The sequence below is a fragment of the Miniopterus natalensis genome, chromosome 11 (assembly GCF_054644295.1).
Source record: "Miniopterus natalensis isolate mMinNat1 chromosome 11, mMinNat1.hap1, whole genome shotgun sequence".
Classification (NCBI taxonomy): Eukaryota; Metazoa; Chordata; class Mammalia; order Chiroptera; family Miniopteridae; genus Miniopterus; species Miniopterus natalensis.
In genome coordinates this window covers 27,868,341-27,888,290 of record NC_142091.1, presented here as the reverse complement: position 1 = coordinate 27,888,290, position 19,950 = coordinate 27,868,341, and the positions used below count along the sequence as shown (strand labels likewise).

The 19,950-nt window shown below is 42.4% G+C and overlaps 1 protein-coding gene and 1 pseudogene across 1 annotated transcript; one reads left to right on the top strand and one right to left on the bottom strand.

Moving 5' to 3' along the window:
* Positions 1-2,476: 2,476 nt before the first annotated feature.
* Positions 2,477-11,360, top strand: LOC107532372 (tripartite motif-containing protein 43-like). The gene is given in 6 exon segments (XM_087822156.1): positions 2,477-2,760; positions 2,762-2,851; positions 3,538-3,674; positions 5,556-5,642; positions 6,761-6,969; positions 11,145-11,360. Coding segments are annotated over 6 exon segments (1,023 nt in total).
* A 5,215-nt stretch (positions 11,361-16,575) lies between these two features.
* LOC107532371 (heterogeneous nuclear ribonucleoprotein D-like pseudogene) lies at positions 16,576-17,699 on the bottom strand (annotated as a pseudogene).
* Positions 17,700-19,950: the final 2,251 nt, after the last annotated feature.

Sequence of the window (19,950 nt, the reverse complement as noted above, 5' to 3'; positions counted from 1 at the left end):
TTGAAGTTTCTGCAACTTTCCCAAAGTAAAACAAAAAAATTTCCTAATTTTAATTAATTACCAAGCTGAGTTTGTTTCTATCAAATGACATGGTTTGTCCACTTAGTTAAAATGATTCCATTTCTGTTTTGGCATCCTGTTTTGGTAAGTGTGCTGGAATTAATACAATTAACTTTAGTTTTCTTCTATAACCCTTAGTTGTTCCTGTGTATTATAAGGACTCAGAAAGTAGTGCCCAGGTATCTTATAGACTTGTACTTGGCATAGATTTAAAAACATTTTTTAGGAATATTTGATTCTATATGTAGTGTACATTACAGTCTACTCTAAATGTACATGTCTATATGCACGAGAGAGGTAACATTTATAATATATAATTAGATAAAACATTCTGTGATTTGAGAAGAATATTGTTTTATTTTTTGTTTTGTTAATCTTCACCCGAGGATATTTTTTCCATGATTTTTAGAGAGAGTGGAAGGAAGGTGGAGAGAGGGAGAGAAAACATCAGTGTGAGAGAGAGACATCGGTTGGTTGCTTCCCCCACACACCCTGACCGGAGCCAAGGATCAAACCTGCAACCGAGGTACATGCCTTTGACCCTTTGGTGTGTGGGGGGGGCAACACTCTAACCACTGAGCCACACCAGCCATGGAGAGAATCTTGTTTTAAAGTGAAGTAAATGTCTCTGGAGCAGCATGAGTTTTCTGACTTACATTTTAAAGGAGGTAGGAAATGATTGGGGCATCGGAAAAGTGGCACTTGTGAGCATATAAGAAATGTGAGAAGTTTGGGGATGACTCTAACTAGTATGGGCATGAGGACCCAGTTTTAAGCAAAATGCCCAAGAGATGAAAGAGGGAGGAGAGGTTTGGAGTATGCTAGAGAGAGGGAGGGGCAGAAGGGGGTGGGGAAAGGTGAGGCTGTGCTCCATAGAAAGAGCCATGCTGGGGCCCGGAGGTGTTGCTCAGTGGCTGAGCGCCGACCTATCAACCAGTAGGTCACGGTTAGATTCCCAGTCAGGGCAAAAGCCTGGGTTTCAGCTGGATCCCCAGGAGGGGGCGTGCAGGAGGCAGCCGATCAATGACTCTCTCATCATTGATGTTTCTCTGTCTCTTTCCCTCTCCCTTCCTCTTGCTGAAATCAATAAAAACATATTAAAAAAAAAAAAAAAAGAGCCATGCTGGGACCTCCATCCTGAGGACTGTTATATCAGATCTCAGTAGAGAATCTCAGTAGAAGATTCATCAGCTTTCCCAGTGTGTCTCCTCAGGGTCCTGGTCTCCACTGATCGGTCGGCACCAGAGGGAGGGGTTATTAGTCATTGTAGCTCATTGTAGCTGGTTCTGGTGTCAGCCATGGCTTGGCTCTGCCTGGTTTTGTAGCTTTTCTGGGCCTGGAGCTGAAACACAGCTGAGGCCTAGATGTCTTCTCCAGGGGTTAATGCTTAAGGGGGTGGTGTGCAAGGGCTTGTCGCTTTTGCCCATTGCTAGCTCTCTGCCCTGGTGACCCTCTGCACCTGGCCCAGCATTCCTGCTCTGCTCATGCCTCCGCCTACTACAATCCACCTACTGGAATATATCCAAATTACATCTTATCACAATGAAAAGAAGTATTCAATGATCATTTTTGAAGACTTTAAATATACAGCCATTCTAATTTTTGGCTGCTTTGATTAAGTGATATAGATAATAGAGGACAAATGAAACATGTTAGTATAATCATGTGAGTGGATTCTGGTTAGAATCTGATCTTTTTGACAATGTTTAGTTTCCTCTTTGTTAACTCTTAATGTATTCACGTACTGTTTTAAAAAAAAAAAAAAATAGGGGCCTTGGCCAGTGTGGCTCAGTTGGTTGGAGCATCATCCTGTGCTCCAAGATATGGCAGGTTCGATTCCCGGTCAGGGCACATACCTGGGTTACGGGGTGGATTTCTGGGGTACATGGAAGAAGCAACTGATCAATCTCTAAATAAATAAATAAATAAATAAATATAAGTTTTGGGATGTGGATTCTGATTGAGATAAAAAGGGACATCCAGGGTCAAATGCCTGACAATTACATGAAATAATGAAAATTGAAGTCAAATATCTTGAGCTAAATCAATGACTGGCATTGAGAGTTAGATGGAATTTTAGAGCATTCAGGACCCAGCACCTAGAGCTATAAATTTGGGTCAAATACCAGAAACTCAAACTATTTGGAGAAAGAAAGAACTCAACAAAACTGGGGTTCTGTTCTGTGCAGAGGAAAAGGCGACAGGAGGTGGATAGTGTTGGCCAGAAAGCCAGGCATGGTTTCCACAGGTGGTGAGAGCTTTCCTTGCGTCTGCTTTCCACTTGTGTCCTGTGCCTTATCAAACCTGTTCTGCTCCAGGCACACTGTTACTGAGTCACAACCTGAGTCAAATTTTGCTTAGATCTTTGTGTCTCCTGCGCAGAGGAATAAACTCCTGATTTTCTTCCTTGAGCAAAATGGACTCAGACAGCCCACAGAACTTCCATAAAGAACTCACCCGTGTCATCTGCCTGAGTGACCTTATAGATCCAATCAGCGCTGGCTGCGTGTGCTGGGAGAAAGTCGAAAGCCCTGCCTGTCCTCTGTGCAGGGAGCCATCGAAGCAGACAAACTTCAAAACCAGTATTCTTCTGAAAAACCTGGTGTCCACGGCCAGAAAAGCCACTCTGCGGCAACTCCTGAGCTCTGAGGAAAACAGGTGAGGATGCACAAGGAGACGAAGCAGACCCTCCGTGAAGACACTGGGGCCTGCTCGGCTGGCGCTGCTCTAGCTCTCAGGAGCACGGCGATCACAGGCACTGCCCCACAGAAGGGGCTGCTGAGCAACACGGGTAAGTGATGCCCCTGGAAGCGCTTAGAAAGCTGGGGGGTGATTAAATACTCTCTTTATGCTGACTGTGTTGGTACCTACTTCAGTCCAATAACGAAGCTGTGAGAACGCGCTGGCACAGCGGCCTTCATGGAGGTTGCATTTAATGCGGGAGTAATTAAGTTAATGACCATCATTGTTTTGATGATAGAGCACCGTGCTCAAGGCACTGGAAAGCCCTCATTCGAGAAAGCGTCTCTGGTGTAAAAACTGGAAATGCAAAAAGGATTTTCTAATGGATACGTATCTGCCAACATGGGACAAAGGAGTAGGATGAGGTATGTTGGAACCAGCAGGAGACAAGTATCACTAGCTCCAAATGTTGATGTAAGATGCCTCTATCTGAGAAGCAGTCTCCATGGCTAAGTAAAATCCTGATCAGCTTCCCTGGACAAATGACTACGTTGCATTCTGTGGTTCTACAGGCTGAAATCTTCTAAACTTTATCATTAGCGAGGCCAAACAGGGATACGTCATGACCCTTCTCTCCCTAAAGTACTTTTTATCTAACATCCCTGCATTGTCTCCATCATTTAGGGTCTGAAACCTAAATTTATTTTCTCCTCTGGTGCTAAAATTCAGTTTTCTTTGTTTTCTTGTTTTTTGCAGATGAAGCTCTCAAACCAAATGAGATCTTTATGGGAAAAGATTCAAGAAATTCAGAGATCTCAGTAAAGATGGCAGAGTATCTGCCTACTGGATGGTAAGCATGAGACCGTGTTTCCCCCTGAATCAGGCTGACACAGACCCGACGGAGAAAGGAACTGAGACCAGCGCCTGTGATGGTGAGAAGTGATAGTGCAGGAGCTAGAGAATGATATTGCTTTAAGTAAAGAAGTGAAGAAAGAAGCACTGAGATTGGAGAGAGTGTGTGACCAGGGCTTTTTATGAGACGCTGCTGAGAAGTGATAGTGCAGGAGCTAGAGAATGATATTGCTTTAAGTAAAGAAGTGAAGAAAGAAGCACTGAGATTGGAGAGAGTGTGTGACCAGGGCTTTTTATGAGACGCTGCAACTGGTTCTCCATGAGGAAGACAAAAAATACTTAGAGAGTCTTGTTAAGGAAGGGTCAAAGATGTCTGAGCAACTGGAGAAACGTCAAGCCGAAATGATCAAAAAGAAGATGAGCTTAAGAGCAATGTATGATGAGCTCATGGACATGTGTCTGAAACCAGACGTAGAGATGCTCAAGGTAGGAACTGAGCATGTGCCTGGGAATACTTTATATTATCAGAAGCCTACACCTCTGAGCTCCCCTCTTCCCTTGGTACCAATGATATATTTCTTCACCTCCTGCATCTATGGCGGAGAGTGACTCCCAGCTGGGCATAATACAGATGAGCTGCTCCTCCTAACCTAACCATGAGCAATGACGCTTTTTGCAACTGGGATTATGGAGATTCCCTATGGAACATTTTCCTTCTCAAAACCTCCTTTTGTTTCTTGCTTCACTAAACAGCAGGAAGGAAAAACGTATCCAAGAGCTTTTAATTTTGGTCTGTAAGTGGGTGATGTAGAGACATTTGGTAGAAGCTCCAATGTATTTCCTATTCTGTTGGGATATCCTTGGTTTCATTTGCCATTCATTTGGGGCATATTACCCTTGGGAACAAGCCTTAGGAAAGACCCGTATGCAGAGAGCTGAGAGCAACAGCAATGTAGTCACTACCCTTGTCTTCTCTCTTTTCACACACAGTTGTCCTGAATTCATCAGGAACATAAAAACAGATAAAATGGTGGTTACCAGAAGTGGGGGCTGGGGAGGGGGGTAAAAAGGGGAATGGGAATACAGTAAAAAATACTGTGATAAGTTTACATGGTGACAGATTATTACTAGAATTAGTGGGGTGATCACTATATATAAGGTTTAAAATGCTGAATCACTATATTGTACGCCTGAAATTAATATAACCAATAAAAGGTTGTACACCACCTATGCTTACATAACAAATAAACTTAAATTATTTGAAAAAGAATTTAGATTCTGACAATATGTTGTGTCAGGATTATCTTTAGGGGGGAAAAGGAAAATGAATTTACAACACAGTTTGCAGGTGATTAGTACTTTTCTGGACTTCCCCAAACTCAAAGACTGGTTGGCAAAATAGCCTATTTCTGAAGAAGTCTAAGCTTATCTTTTCTTTGACAGGAAGTAGGAGACAAACTGAGAAGGTGAGTTGGTTTTCAATGCTAACTGGGGCTTGTGAGGGCTGTGAAAGAGATCCAGCTACTTCTAAAATAGTGAAGACATAATTTCTCAGATTTTCTCAATTATTTCTGTGTGCATCTACTTATGCATGTTTTGCAGAATATGATTTCCTGTTCCTTTTGATCAGAAATTAGTATTTTTTTTCCTTCTGTGGCTGAAAGAGGTATGTGTTGTCAGGCTCATTGCAGACCTTTCTAGAAGTGTATGGTTTTATATTCCACAATCAATAAGAACTGAAAGTGCAAAGACTAGATTTTCTAAGAATTAAGCAATAGAGACAAGTATACCTCTGAGAAATGGGGGTGGTAGCAGGCAAAGAAGAAAAGTAAGAGATCCTTTAGAATGGCACAGCTCTACCCCATGATTGTGAACAAAAGGGTGTTCATGAAGAGTGTTCAGCTGAATCGTGACGGCACCAGAAAGATGAATTGCATCTCCCTCCTTACAGGAGTGAGCAGGAGCAGCTGCAATGCCTCGGCCTCTGCAGCCAGAGCTCCCCGCACGGCCCATCAGCGGACTGATGAACAGGCTCCGCCGCTTCCGAGGTGAGCTGCCCCATTGCTGGGACCCCCTGCGGGGTCCTTCAGTTATGATGTTTAGTGGTCATCTTCTCCTCTTTCTTCAACTTTATCTTGCAGAGGCAAATAGCCCGCAAAATGGTATATACAGTCCTACTTCGTCATGAGGTCACTCTAATATAGGAAAAGATAAAATCAAAGCTGCTGTAATGATAGATGTACCTCAGGCTTAATCGATTACTTATAAATTTGATAAGTTATATAATGAGATAAAGGACATGGGCCAAGAAAGGGCTCCTTGAGTTTTAGAAATAGCATCACATAAAATGTCAGTTGTTCATTGAGCTATAGAAAACTGGATATCAGTTCAAGATATTTCCATTTCAAATAAGTGCTGTGAATTAAAATTTTAATTTTTGCTTTCAAAATTTTTAGTAATTGGATGTATAATGTGTGTTTCAATGGATGTAGTCAGAAATAATCAGAAATGTAAAAAAAACTAAATGCAGAAGCCAAGAATTTATGAATAATAGCAATGAAATAATTTGGTGGTCAACGAGGCCGTACATAGAGCTCCATGGTAAACCTAAACCTGGAGGGTCAGTCTATCAGAAAGAGGAAGACTAAGTTCTCAGGTGGAACCAGTTATCAAAGGCAGACAATTATTAGTAAGAAATCACACGTAAGAAGGCCTTTTGGTTTCTTCTTTAATGTCAAGTTGCTTACTTAACTGGAGTATTGTCAACTGGAATATCATTGTATCCTGGCAAAGTGATCTCCGTTTATGTAGACTAAAATTATTTTTCTTCCCCAAGAAGGGGTGATAGAGGTAAGTTTTCTTGCTGTGGGCTTGGTGGCACTGCCCAGGTGTCCAGCTTTTCAGGTGTTACAAAAAGTAAGCATTCAGAAGTAGACAGGACCTTCTCCTTTATGATCTCTGATTTTTAGGAAGTGTCTTTCATTGTAACTAGATATTTGTTTCTTTGGGAGATATATGGGCCTCATTTGAATCCAATATTTTCCATTCAGAGCTGCCCTCCTAATGTTGGAATGCTCTTTTTCCAGGGACAAAGGAGACCCTTTCTCTCATAGACAACTTTATTTTTAACATTGATTTTGACTGGAATATTCTCTTTTCTTCACAGTGGACGTTTCCTTCACTTCTGAAATAACCAATCACAATATCAGGTTGTTCGACGATGTGAGAAGTCTGAGGTTTATGGGTGACAGTCCACGTGTGTCTCTGGATCCTGGAGCATCTAACTGCATTGCTGCGTGGGGAACCCAGGTCTTCACCTCTGGCAAATATTACTGGGAGCTGCATGTGGACAAGTCCTGGGACCGGGCTGTAGGGGTATGTAAGGAATCCTGGCCGCGGAAGAGTGGCACACTGACTGAATGCCAGGACACATTTCTTCTTTTATCCGTGAGGGAGGGTCATCGTCACACTCTCTGGACCACTGCCCCAGTGACTCGTCAGTACATAGAGAACCCCCTGGGCAGGGTTGGTGTGTTCCTTGATGCTGACGGAGGAAGCGTAAGCTTTGTGGATGTTGCGAAGTGTTCTCTCATTAAGCATTCTCTCGTTAAGCCGTCCCCATTTCACAGGTATCCAGATGGCACATTCGATTGCCCTTGCAGACCTGTCATTTCCCTGCCTCGCATGAGAGGGCTAAGTCGGGGCCTGACCGCGTGCCGGGATCTCTATTCTGAGGGAGCCCTTCTTAGTTGGAGCCTGTCATTGACACTTCATTGTCTTTTATGCTGCTTCTACTTTAATGTGACCTCCTTTTATTGTTACTCAATATCAGGATAATATGAAATGCAAAATTTAGTTGGTTTCATTTTTCTTGACATTAAAATCATGCCTTTTATCTAGAATATATGCTGTGGTTTTTCACCTGTTGAAGAGCTTGCTGGAGTCACATATATATATACATATATATATATATATATACACACACATATATATGTATATATATGTATATCAGTTTGCAATTTTCATACATCATTGTTAATTTATTTAAGATCGTCACCTGGGCCATGAGTGATGGACTAGGAGACAGATGAGCAGTGCAGACGTAAGCTCCCTACTATCTGTCCCTCTTTCACCATCATATAGTAACGCACTGGTTTTTGTTTTAATTGTTCTTGTCCCACACTGAATTGCAAATTCACCATTGTATTTCCTGAATGTGCTGTTTAGAAATTAATCAATGCTGATTAATAAATCAAGGTGATTTCTTAGACTACAAAAAGAGACCCAAGCTTATCAGACATTGCAATTGGCTCTGTAGCATGGAACGGGTCACCTGAGTTCACTTTGTCAATCTCTTCATTTATCATTGCTAGTAACAAGAGCTTACATTTATAGAAATCTTACCATGTGATTTTCCTATAAATATGTTCTATATCTTACATATATAGAACCTTAATCCAATATTTCTGATGAAGAAACTGAGTGATGAGAAATTTAATGATTTGAACCAAGGTAATAAGTCTCCAATGTCTGTGCTCTTACCTTTGCTATGTGCTGCCCCTCAAAACCCCACATCTCTAAGGAGAAATAATGTAGAAATTGAACCGACCTTCCAATGACTGTTGGTGAGAGTCAGATTACCTGATGCAAGGAAAAAGCTTATTCTAGGACCTAATATAGAATAAATACTAAATGAATATGTACTGCCAATATTTAAAAATTATCATTATTAATATTAGTGCGGAAATAACATTTACTTTGGTTTTCTAGTCATTTCCCTCACTCTATCTTATCAATGGCTGAGCCAGACTTTTCCTGCTGTCAGCAGTAGATGGCTAGTAGAACCTAATACAATAAAGTTCATGTAGTCCCTTACATTCACGCTCAGATGCCTTTATTCCCAGCCATATCAGCAACCGGCATTACTGCCTTTCAGTTGTTGGCCAAAAAAAAAGTTAGTTTATATTTTTCATAGAGTGTTTATTGTGCTTAAAATGAGTTGTTATGCCCTAGATATATGCAGTGCCTAATATTTGCTTTCTCATGTAAGATTTTAGGAGACACACAATGAACAGATAATTACAGTAGTCGGGTTTTGTTGCATTAGTAAATTAACCACTTGATTTATAAAGAAAAGGGCTTAATGATATTAATTGTGCCTTAGAATGAATGTATTTCAATAAAGTTGAATATCTAAGAAACTGACCGTGGTCCTTATTCCTTACCTGTCTTACAGAGTCCAACAGAAAAATCATGTTTCTTAAGAAACATTTACTTCACTTTTAAGTGAAATATTGAAATATGTAACAATATTGTTTCAAATCATTGAATGCTTATTGCTAAATATATCTCTACCAACACCATCTAATCAAGAGTCATCGATTTTGCAACAAACCAGCCCTCAAACACTGCCTATCTGAATTTCTGGACCCCAAGAACTTTTATGTTTAACTTACAAAAAGGTAGAAAGGATTATTTTATTAGTTAGTGACTTCAGCAAATGTTCAAAAACTTGGAAATATTTTACCTGTGTTTACCTTGGAAATATTTTAACTATGTTCTGTTGAAGTGCTTTATTTGTTGGTATATTTTTATATTTTAATGTAAGACTTTAATATGAGAACACCTTGGCCACTACTTTTTTTTTTTATCTTCACCCAAGGATATGTTTATTGACTTAGAGAGAGAGAGAGGAACATTGATGTGAGAAACATTGATGGATTGCCTCCGGACAAGAAATCAAACCCAAAACCTAGGTATATGCCCTGACCAGGGACCAAACTCTTGCCCTAACTTCACAAATATTAGACTCTCACTTTAAAATTGCTGCCCTGTCCTGCTGTGGCCTTGACCTCACAAATATTTTTTTAACATCTTGCTAAAGGTTAACAGTCAAAATAACCAGCTGTGTGCTCCCTGCACAAGTCAGTGAATAAAACTTTCCCATGAAACCCATCTCTTTCCAGCCTGGTGCCTACTCCCGACTCAGCTTCTTTGGAAATTACTTTGGTTTCCTTTTACTACTTAGTTTATAACTCACTGTAACAAAACAGAAACCCACAACGATAGGGAAAAATTACAAAGAAAGGGTATTTTTTAAATAAATAATTCAATCTGGACTCTGCCAAAACTTGACATTTAAATCTGGATTCATGTCTCCCCTGACATATTTCTCGCTAAACAACTTCACTGTGGGAATGCAGAGATTTTGTAAGAAATGGGAATTATTACCTGGACTCTAAACCTTTCACTATATATATATATATATCAAGTGGGTGATGTTAGTAATTTTTAAAAATAACCTTTAACTCCAAAAGCACAATTCCTCTCTCCTGGGGGCCCACAATTGTTCAAAACAAAGCCAAAGGCCTTTTTCCTCCCACTTCTTATTCAATTTTTCTAGCAGCAACTTTCCCTCAGCAAAGTACAAAAATATTATTTATCAAGAAAATATCAATTACTCCAAAATATTCCTAAATATTTCTAGTAAGGGATTTTATTTATTTATTTTTGCTTTTCTGTGTTCCAAAGAATGTCAGGGAGCAGCCTGTGATACATGGGTAATTAGAAACTCATTTAGCAAAATGTGAATATGTCTGTGCGTCCAACTTGTCTGAAGGAAAAGGCGATGGCTGGTCATCCCACCGTTCAAGGCCCTTTCGGGTACCTACCTGCAATGAGGGCCCTCACCTTCCCCGGGGAAAACTAATGGGAAATCTTCAGACACGGCTCTGGGGCCCAGGGAGAGGGGAAAGGTGAAATTTGAAGTTTCACCTTTCTCTGAACTTTTCACTGGAAACCACTGCTACCGTCTGGCTGAAACTAAGGTGGGCTGTTTGACAGCAATGATCTTATCAGACACTAAATTGGTATCTTTTCTGAGAAATCTGGGAACTTGAGGCTGAAGCAAGCTCTGGGAAGGGCTCTGGGAAAACCGGGGGTGCAGGGTGAGGGCAGCTACGAATGAACAGTGCTGGAATACTCTCGTTTCCAAACCTCAGTTTTCTCCCCTGCAGCTTGTGCTTCTCAACAAGCAACCAGAGTCCACGTTAGGGAAGCTGCTCCTTAAGGAATGTCCGTGGTGGTCCAGACCACACCGGGGCAGGCCAGGCAGAGGCCTCCATCCCATCCTGGGAGGCAAGGTAAAAGGTGTCCCCTCTGCCGCCTCCATTAAGCTCCCTTCTCAGCTGGATGGCCTTTTTTCACAGGTTAATATAGAAGAAATTATTCAAGATGATTCGAGGATCTACAAATAAAGAACTGGTGGGGTTTTTTTTCCCAATTTTAATATCTAATTAGATGATGCTGTGCTAAGATGAAGTAGGAACCTCTAGATTTTCTAGGTTTTCATTGCATACCCCATTTCACACCCACAGTTTTCCTGGAACCCTTCCCAGAGCTTGGGGACAAGGGAGAAGTGCTGGGAAGCCTGCCCCTTGCTGGTTTCTTGAAGCTCAGGAGAGCAGGGGAAGTCCAGTGGCTCTCCTAGGTTGAGGGAGAGACACATGAGAGCGGCAACTTGTTCATATTTGCCCCTCTTTTATTTGAAGGTGAAGGTACAAAATAAATCCATAGACAGAAAGCAAAGGGCTGGAACTCTGCAGAGCCAGGCTGGGGCAATGAGAGTGTCCTTCCTAGCAAGTTCAGCCCAGCCTCAGGGATTCCTAGGAGAGCAGAGGCAGGCCAGGGACATGAGGCCGGCAGCAATTTCAAGGCCTTACCAGTACTGCTCAAAGTTAGCTTTGGTTGTGAACTCCGAGCCGTGATCAGCCAAGCATCCGTCACTTCCCGATGTTTGTGAGGGTGAGGAAGGGCATTCTAGAACCGCCTGCAGGGCAGACCCTTGACCCTGGGGCTCCGCATTGTCAAGGAGTCACACCTCCTGAGAGCCAAGCTCTAGGAGGGGAAACAGCATGCCCAGCACCTCTCAGAAGGGACCCTGGTCAGCCCTCTGCCTTCCCCCCAAAGCAGGGAGCACTGGGGCAGACCCCAGCCTTTCTCCCTTACCCGCTGGGAGCCTGCCCTGTGGACCAGCTGTCTTCTTACCTACTCAGTGTTTTTTTTAAAGATGGGCTAACGTTTTTACTTAAATGTGTTTATTTTAAAAGATAGTTTTGCATCACGACACTTCATAAATCAATTTACCTTTTAAAAGTGAAATGAAAAATAAATTGAAAAAATGACAAAACTTAAAAAAAATAAAATAAATCACATACGCCATCTGACCTGAGAAAGACGCTATCAAGAGATTGAGAGGCAAGCCACAGGCTGGGAGAAAACAGCTGCAAAAGACACATCTAATAAAGGATATTATGTGAACTACACAAAGGACCCTTAAAACTCAACCACGGTAAAACAAACAACCCTATTTCTTAAAAAACGGAGCCAGCTCTGGTTCATAGAGGGGGGGTACTGCTCCCGGCCTGGGGGTCTGCAGAACACCCCCTTCTGAGGTCCCCCCTCCCCCAATTCATGAGAGGCCCGAATCCCGGGGAGAGCACGCTTTTCGTGGGGTGGGGCTTAGGAAGGAAGCCTCCCTCTCCCCTCCCCTCCCCCTCCCCTCCCTCCCCCTCCCTCCCCTCCCCCTCCCCTCCCTCCCCTCCCCCTCCCCTCCCTCCCCTCCCCCTCCCCCTCCCTCCCCTCCCTCCCCTCCCCCTCCCCTCCCTCCCCTCCCCCTCCCCCTCCCTCCCCTCCCTCCCCTCCCCCTCCCCTCCCTCCCCTCCCTCTCCCCTCTCCCCTCTCCCCTCCCCCCTCCCTCCCCTCCCCCCTCCCTCCCCTCCCCCCTCCCTCCCCTCCCCCCTCCCTCCCCTCCCCCCTCCCTCCCCTCCCCCCCTTACCAGCGCCGGCCCCTGCCCCCCCCCCCCCCCCCCCCCGCTCCCCCGGGAGGAGCTCCGTGGAGGCCGCCAAGGGGCTGCCGGGAAAGCGCAGGAGGAGCCTGTGGGGTGTCAGGAGGCGAATGGGAGCCAGGCGAGGTGGGTGAGGGGTCCGGGGAGGTGTCCGCAGAGGGCATGCGGGAGGGCTTGGCAGGACAGCAGCAGGGAGAGCGCAGCAAGAGCGGGAAGGAAGTGGAGAAATCTGCAGGAGAGGGGGGAGCCCCAGGGAGATTAAGGGGGCTGGTGGGGGAGGGGCAGGGGCGGGGTGGGGGAGGGGCAGGGGCGGGGTGGGGGAGGGGCAGGGGCGGGGTGGGGGGCAACCAAGGACGAGGCACCTCAGGGGCGAGAGTGGTTGGAGGAGAGGAGGTGGGGGGGCGAGTGCAGGGGCAGGAAGGGCGGTTTAGGGGAGCAGGGGGGGAAACAGCGCTGCGGGTCAGCCGGCTGAGGGGAGCACCAGGAGAGGCCGTGAGCGGGGAAGGGGGGACACAGGCATGGTTGGGGGGACAGCAGGCATGTATGGAGACGGGAGCAATCAGAAAGAGCAGGGAGAAAGAGCAAAAAAAAAAAATGGGCAAGAGGCCTGAACAGACAAAAATGTATATATAGGCGTCCAATAAGCGTGTGAAAAGATATCATATGTCATTAGAGGGTTACAAATTAAAATAATGAGATACGATGACAATATCTCATTGGCAGAATGAGTGGCGAAAGTATAAAACCGGGGACAGATGCTGCTGAGGGCGTGGAGGCGCAGAGACGCTCATGCAGAGTGGGAAGGCCGAGTGGAACAGCCACTTTGTAAGACAGTTTGGCTGTTTCTTAAAACTAAGCATGGCTTAACCACTAGTTTTACCCTACGATCCAGCTGTCACGCTCACTGGTATTTACCCGAAGGAGTAAAGAAACGATGTACACACATAAACCCGCACACGGGTGTGAATAGAAGATTTATTCGCAATTGCCAAAACTTGGAAGCAACCAAGACGTCCTCCAGGGGTAGGTGAATGGGTGAATCACTGTGGTGCACCCAGACGGTGGGACACTCAGTGCTAAAGAGAAATGACCAGTCAGGCCATGAACAGACCGGGAGAAACCCTAAAGGCATATTATTACGTGAGAAAAAGCCTTTCAGAAAAGACTACATACTGTACGTTGACCCTTTTTGACATTCTGAAAATGGCAAAACTATGGAGACAAGAAAAGGATCAGTGGTTGAGTGGATTTAGGGAGGAAGGAGAGAGAAAAAGGCAGACACAGAGGGTTTTTAGGACAGTGGGAATATTCTGAATGATACCATAGCGATGGGTACATGTCATTAAACATTTGTCCAAACTCTTAGAATGTACAAGGTCAGGAGTGAACTTGGTGGACTCTGGTGATGATGATGTGCCAGTGTAAGTACATGGATTGTAACAAGTCCGCCACCCTCCTGCAGGATTTGATAATGGGGGTAATGTTAATGCTAGCAAAGGGAATACTGTATATGGAGACTGTAATTTGGGCTTAATATGCTGTGAAGCTCAAATTGCTTTAAAAAACAAAGTCTGCTTAAAAGTATTATAAGAGGTCTACACATTGTGAATTTTTTAGACTAACGTTTTGTCATGTGCCTCAAAAAATAAATTATCTTTACAATTAACATTCACACTGGAATAGTTAAATATGGTAGGCCAGATTCAGTGGTTTTTTATAATCCATTTATAAAAGATGTGCTTGAAACCTGTTAACGAGGTTATAGAAGCGTGAGTTTAAGCCAATCAGAGTATTCTGTATTTCAGAATGGGATAGGCTGGAAGTGTTTTCCCAGAGCATCTGAATAATCACAGCACACAAAAAGTGGGCGTAGAAGTAGTACCCCATAATCCTCAACTATTATTTGAGTAGTGGTTTCACAGGTGGTCATTTCTGTTGAGTGGTGAGAATGGGAAAAGAGCCAGATATCAGAAATGTGTTCCCTAATGTTTGCTAAAGGAGTAACATAGATTCCTGTACTAGCAGAAACCTTATTCTTATAAGTATATGCATTTATATTTTTGTCCTTTCTATTTGCCTATATATCTCAGACTACAGAGGGTAACTAAATATCAGTGGCTATTTTCTTATTATTTTTAGAGGCAGGAGCCTCTCACCCTTGCTCGCTGTGTTTGGGCGCTGAGTGTAGGCACAGGAAATAACGTGGAGAAAATTAAGAGCTGGCCACTCCCAATCTAGGTCACCATCTCTATTTGTTTCCTAGGGATGTGATTACAAATTGCCATTCACCATGTGTCTTTAAACGATAGAAATTTATTCTCTCATAGTTCTAGAGGCTAGAAGTCTGATATCAAGGTATGGCAGAGCCGTTCTGTCTCCTAAGGCTCTAGGGGAGGATCCTTCCTTGTCTCTGCCATCTGGTGGCTCCTGGCATTCCTTGACTATGGCGGCATAATTCCAACCTAGGCTTCTCTCTCTACAAGGCCTTTTTCCTTGTGTCTCAGTGTCTTAAATCTCCATCACCATTCTCTTCTAAGGTCACTGGTAATTGGATTCAGGGTCAACAAGTCAAGGGCATGGACCTGGGTTGCAGGTTTAATCCCTGGCCCTAGTCTTTGCATGGCACTCGTGAGAGCAACCAATCGATGTGTCTCTCTCACGTCAATGTTTCTCTCCCCTCTGCCCCCCAACCTTCTATTCTCTCTAAAAATCAATGGAAAAAAATATCCTTTGGCCCTAGCCAGTTTGGCTCAGTTGTTAGTGCATCTGCTTGTGGACTGAAGGGTCCCCGGTTTGATTCTGGCCAAGGGCACATATCTTGGTTGCAAGCGCGATCCCGGCCCCAGTCTGGGTGAGTAGGGGAGGCAACCAATTGATGTTTCTCTCTCATATCAATCTCTCTCTCTCTCTCTCTCCACTCTCTCTGAAAAACAATAGAAAAAATATCTTCAGGTGAGAATTTAAAAAATAAATAGCCTGGCTGGGTGTGGCTCAGCAGTCGAGCATCGGCCTAAGATCTAGGAGATCGTGGTTCGATTCCCGGTCAGCGCACATGCCTGGGTTGCAGGCTCGATCCCCAGTCAGGGGCATACGGGAGGCAGCTGATCAATGACTCATCAGTGATGTTTCCATCTCCCTCTCTCTTCCTCTCTCTCTGAAATAAATTTTAAAATGTAAATAAATAAATAAATATATTCTTTGGTGAGGATTAACCAAAAATAATTTAGGAATTTTGTTTATTAGTGGAATTTTCCACTTAATATTTTTGAACCATGGTTGAGTTCAGGTAACTGAAACTGAGGAAAACAAAACCGTGGAGAAGGGCGAGACTACTTTATATAGATTATATATAGCTGGGAGAGACATTGTTGAGGTAAGGTTTCCTGTATGCTAGATGTTGCTTAGTAAGTTCTTTAGGATTCTTTTCTACAACTAGAATTACTGGGTCAGAGACAGGCATATTTTAGGGATCTTAATGCATATTTGCAAGCTATCCTGCACTAACCTCAAACAAGCATATCAATGGTATGTGGTAATACTCACTTCATACTTTCAGCAATATTAGATAGTATTATTTCTGATATTTGCCAGCTTCATGGTTTAATAATGATAGTTGGCTTACGTGCCTGCCTTTTTCTTACTATAATGGAAGGTCATAATTTTTTTTCACATAAGGAAGCACTTATTTGAGGTTTAATGTGAAATCATACAAATAAAATTTGTATAAACACAATCCATATTGAATCATAACAGATAGCAAAAGATAAAGTAAAAACAAAGAAAGTAATTGGCAGCTATATACAGTTGAACATAGTTGTGTCTTATATACTAGAAAGTCTTTTACAAAATGATCACCTTAGAGCCACAGAAGACCAATCTTCAGTGTCATCATGCAAGATAGATTACTTTAAGGGGGCGGGGAGAGGCAGAAGAGGGAAAAGGGGGGATAAATGGGGAGTGAAGGAGACTTGACTTGGGGTGGTGAACATATAATACAATATACAGACGATGTATTGTAGAATCGTATACCTGAAACCTTTTTATTTTATTAACCTATGTCACTCCAATAAATTAAAAAAAAAAAAAAAGATAGGTTACTTTAGCAATCGCCTCCTGTTTTCTCCAATGTCCTCCTTTAGGATGGCTGATGAGTGTTTTGGTGATTGCCACCCCCTCAAGTCGCCTTTACCATAGGTGCTCTGTTGGCCACTGTGGTCCCCATATTCCTGTCCATCTCCTTATTTCCCATAGTTATACCCCGTGTAATCATAGCCGCCAGGGCCACTGTAGTTTTGATCACCACCATAGGCCCTTCTGTAATTTCCACATCCTTGATCATTATAGTTATTAAATCCTTGGTTCCAGTTTTGGCCTTGACCTCAGTCCAACTCTCCACCAGCTGCAACACCTCTTCCTCATGTTTTGTTGTTGCTGTTGCTGCCTAGATACCTCTTTGGGTTGGGCAACTTTGATTTCATGCTTCCCAGGACCAATTTGATGATATCTGCTTTCTAACAATTTCTTTACTGGCTCCTCATCTGTATATGTGATAAAACAAAAACTTTTTTTCATTTGTTGTAGCCATAGGAAGTTCAATATTTTCAGTCTTTCCAAAGGCTCCAAAATATATATATATATTTTAAAATATATATATATATATATTTTAAAATATATCTTTATTGATTGCAGAGAGAGGAAGGGAAAGAGAGAGAGAAACATCAATGATGAGAGAGTCATTGATCGGCTGCCTCCTGCACCCCCCTGACTGGGGATTGAGCTGCAACCTGGGCATGTGCCCTGACCGGGAATCGAACCCTGATCGCCTGGCTCCTAGGTCGATGCTCAGCCGCTGAGCCACGCCAGGCAGGGCCAAAATATTCTTTAATTTGTTCTTCAGAAGTATCTGGGCTCAATCCACCTACAAAAATCTTTTTTTGCGGGGGGAGGGTCCTTCTGTTTTAAAGCTTTTGCCCTTTCACAGTCTATCAATTTGCCATCCAGTCTGTTTCTTCAGTTCCAAAACCTTATCAGCATTGGCAACATTTTTGAAAAGCACAGCTCCAAATCCTCTTAATCTTCCAGTGACTAGATCTGTTTTAATTGTGCAGTCTTCCCCAAATCGAGACAAATATTCAGTCAGATCTCTCTCGCTTGCATCCCAGCTCAAGCCTCCAATAAACATTTCATCGTCCTCTTGCTGATTCTTGCTTCTGTGGATCTTGGATCACTCTGGGAATTCCTCTGCATTGCAGTGATCATTCATGTCCTCCAGGGCAGCAGAGTTTTCTGCTGAGTAAGCTGAAGTGGGGGGTGGGGGGGTGGGGGGGATGGGAGGGTGAGGTGGGGTTGGGGGTGGTGCTGGCGAGCAATTAGTCTCAAAGCAGTGGGGCCAGCCCTTGTATGGAGCTGCATTTAAAATGGTGGTGAGAGAGGAGGTCATATTTTTTAATAATAGAAAATATGTTAAGACCATCAGAATTAAGTATTACAAGCATAAATATGCAACATTGATTTATTTAAATAATTTTTAGGTAATTAAATCATATCTATAGAATATTTTTGATCATAAATACCTATAAAACTATAAGTTATTTTAAAGGTATGTATTCGGCCATATATTTTCATAAAAATAGCTTTTCTTTTTTGGAGCAGTTCATTCTTTTTCTTTCTTTCTTTTCTTTTTTTTTTTTTTTTTTGCTGAGACATGCAGAGAAGTTTTATCTGTCACATATGTTAATATTGTATTTACTGCAGAACAGTCACAGAGAGATTAGTAGGGTTGGGGTCAGGCTAGCATCTCACACATAGTTGTTCAGTAAGGACTTGTCACTACTCACATGCCAACTTTTGTTACAGTAAACTGACAACCAGTCACTTGTTATGTAGATGCCTATTTTGGATGTGGGGCAGTTCATTCTTATTGCCAAAAATATTGCACAATATAAAAAAAAAAAAAGATGATAATTAAAAAAATTCACACCAATAAGATATTACCACAGATAAACACAAAGTGTTTAGACCTCCAAAAGTTTCCCAGTACAAATTTTGGCTATGCCTATGTCTATGAATAAGTTGAACATTCCCAAATTAGTTCATATTTACATACTGCATTATACTGTAATTATTAGAGTGTTTTATTAATTTAGGGTTTCTTGGTAATATCCCATTGTGGGATATATTCAGATAATAAATTACTTGTAAACTTACTTAGCGATAAAATTTTAGAGGTGGGAAGTTGATTTTTCTTTAAATGTCTGAAACTTGATACTATAAAAAACAGTCATCATTTCAGTCATGATATCCTGATAGCCAGTTTGAGTTTCATCAAATTGCTTTCACCAAATCATGTGTTGTTGTTTTTTACATATCCTATCTCTCTAAACACAGAACTAAGCATAGTCATTCACATTTTGATCTCAAATTCCACCTTAATCTCTAAAGACTGGGGAGAAATTGAGCAGGACTGAAACCATTTAAATAGCCATCCCGGAGACGAGAGAATTTCAAATTCTAGACCGTAGGGAAAAAACTAAAATTAACACTGAAGGGAAGGACCTATATATTCAAATACCACGTTGAAATAAAGTCAGGTGTGGTAGCAAGAATGAGAGTAGAATGTGGAAACATTTGCCATGTGGATGTTTAAAATCAATGCCAAGGATGAACCAATTACTAGGGAGGGTGAGGTTAAGTAGATTATTTCTGGACATTCCAAACGGAGTTAATCTCATCAAGGATTTGAAAGTCTGTCTTCCCTCTGGGCTTCCCCACTACAGAAACCTAGACAGGGTGGAGCTTCAGGGATACCTATATAAACCGGTCTCAAAAGCCAGATTCTTTCTGTTTGGAGGCCTTCGAAGTTGGCTGGACTGTGGAAAACTCAGGTTACAGCTGCGTTTGGGTACAAGAGCCCAGAGAACACAGAACCTCTGACCCGATGGGGTGGGCATTCCTACAAGCATCGATGAAACCAATTATGCAATCTTCAGGTGAGCACACACTTGTAGGTAAATCGAGTTCTTACTTCTTTCCTTCAAAAAAATAAATACTAATTTAACTATCGGCAGGCTTAAGACTTTCCTAAGAAAATGTACATTGCCTAGTTAATAAAAATTATGTAATTACCTTTAGTTTACTCTTTGAGCTACAGAATTTCAACCTGTTATTGTTTTGACATTTACAAATTTACATAATTATTTTTTAAATTTTCTGTTCCTTGTGCATACAAATTGTGATATCTAGAGGGAAAGTTCTAGATTTCGTGTAGTTTTATATTTGGCATGAAACCTAAAGCTTGATTGGAAAACCTTGTTGTAGAACAGTAGAAGTAAGGATGCAGAAAAGTTAACCAAATGAAATTGTAAATATTCCATAATTCTTAGTTACTCCTTGACATCTGAAGGGAGAAGCAGTATGGTTCATTAGAAAGCATTCATTTCCCTGCACTCCAGATAATCTATAAATTAGTCATTTATTCCAGATTCTAGATTCACTCATAAAAAAGACCACA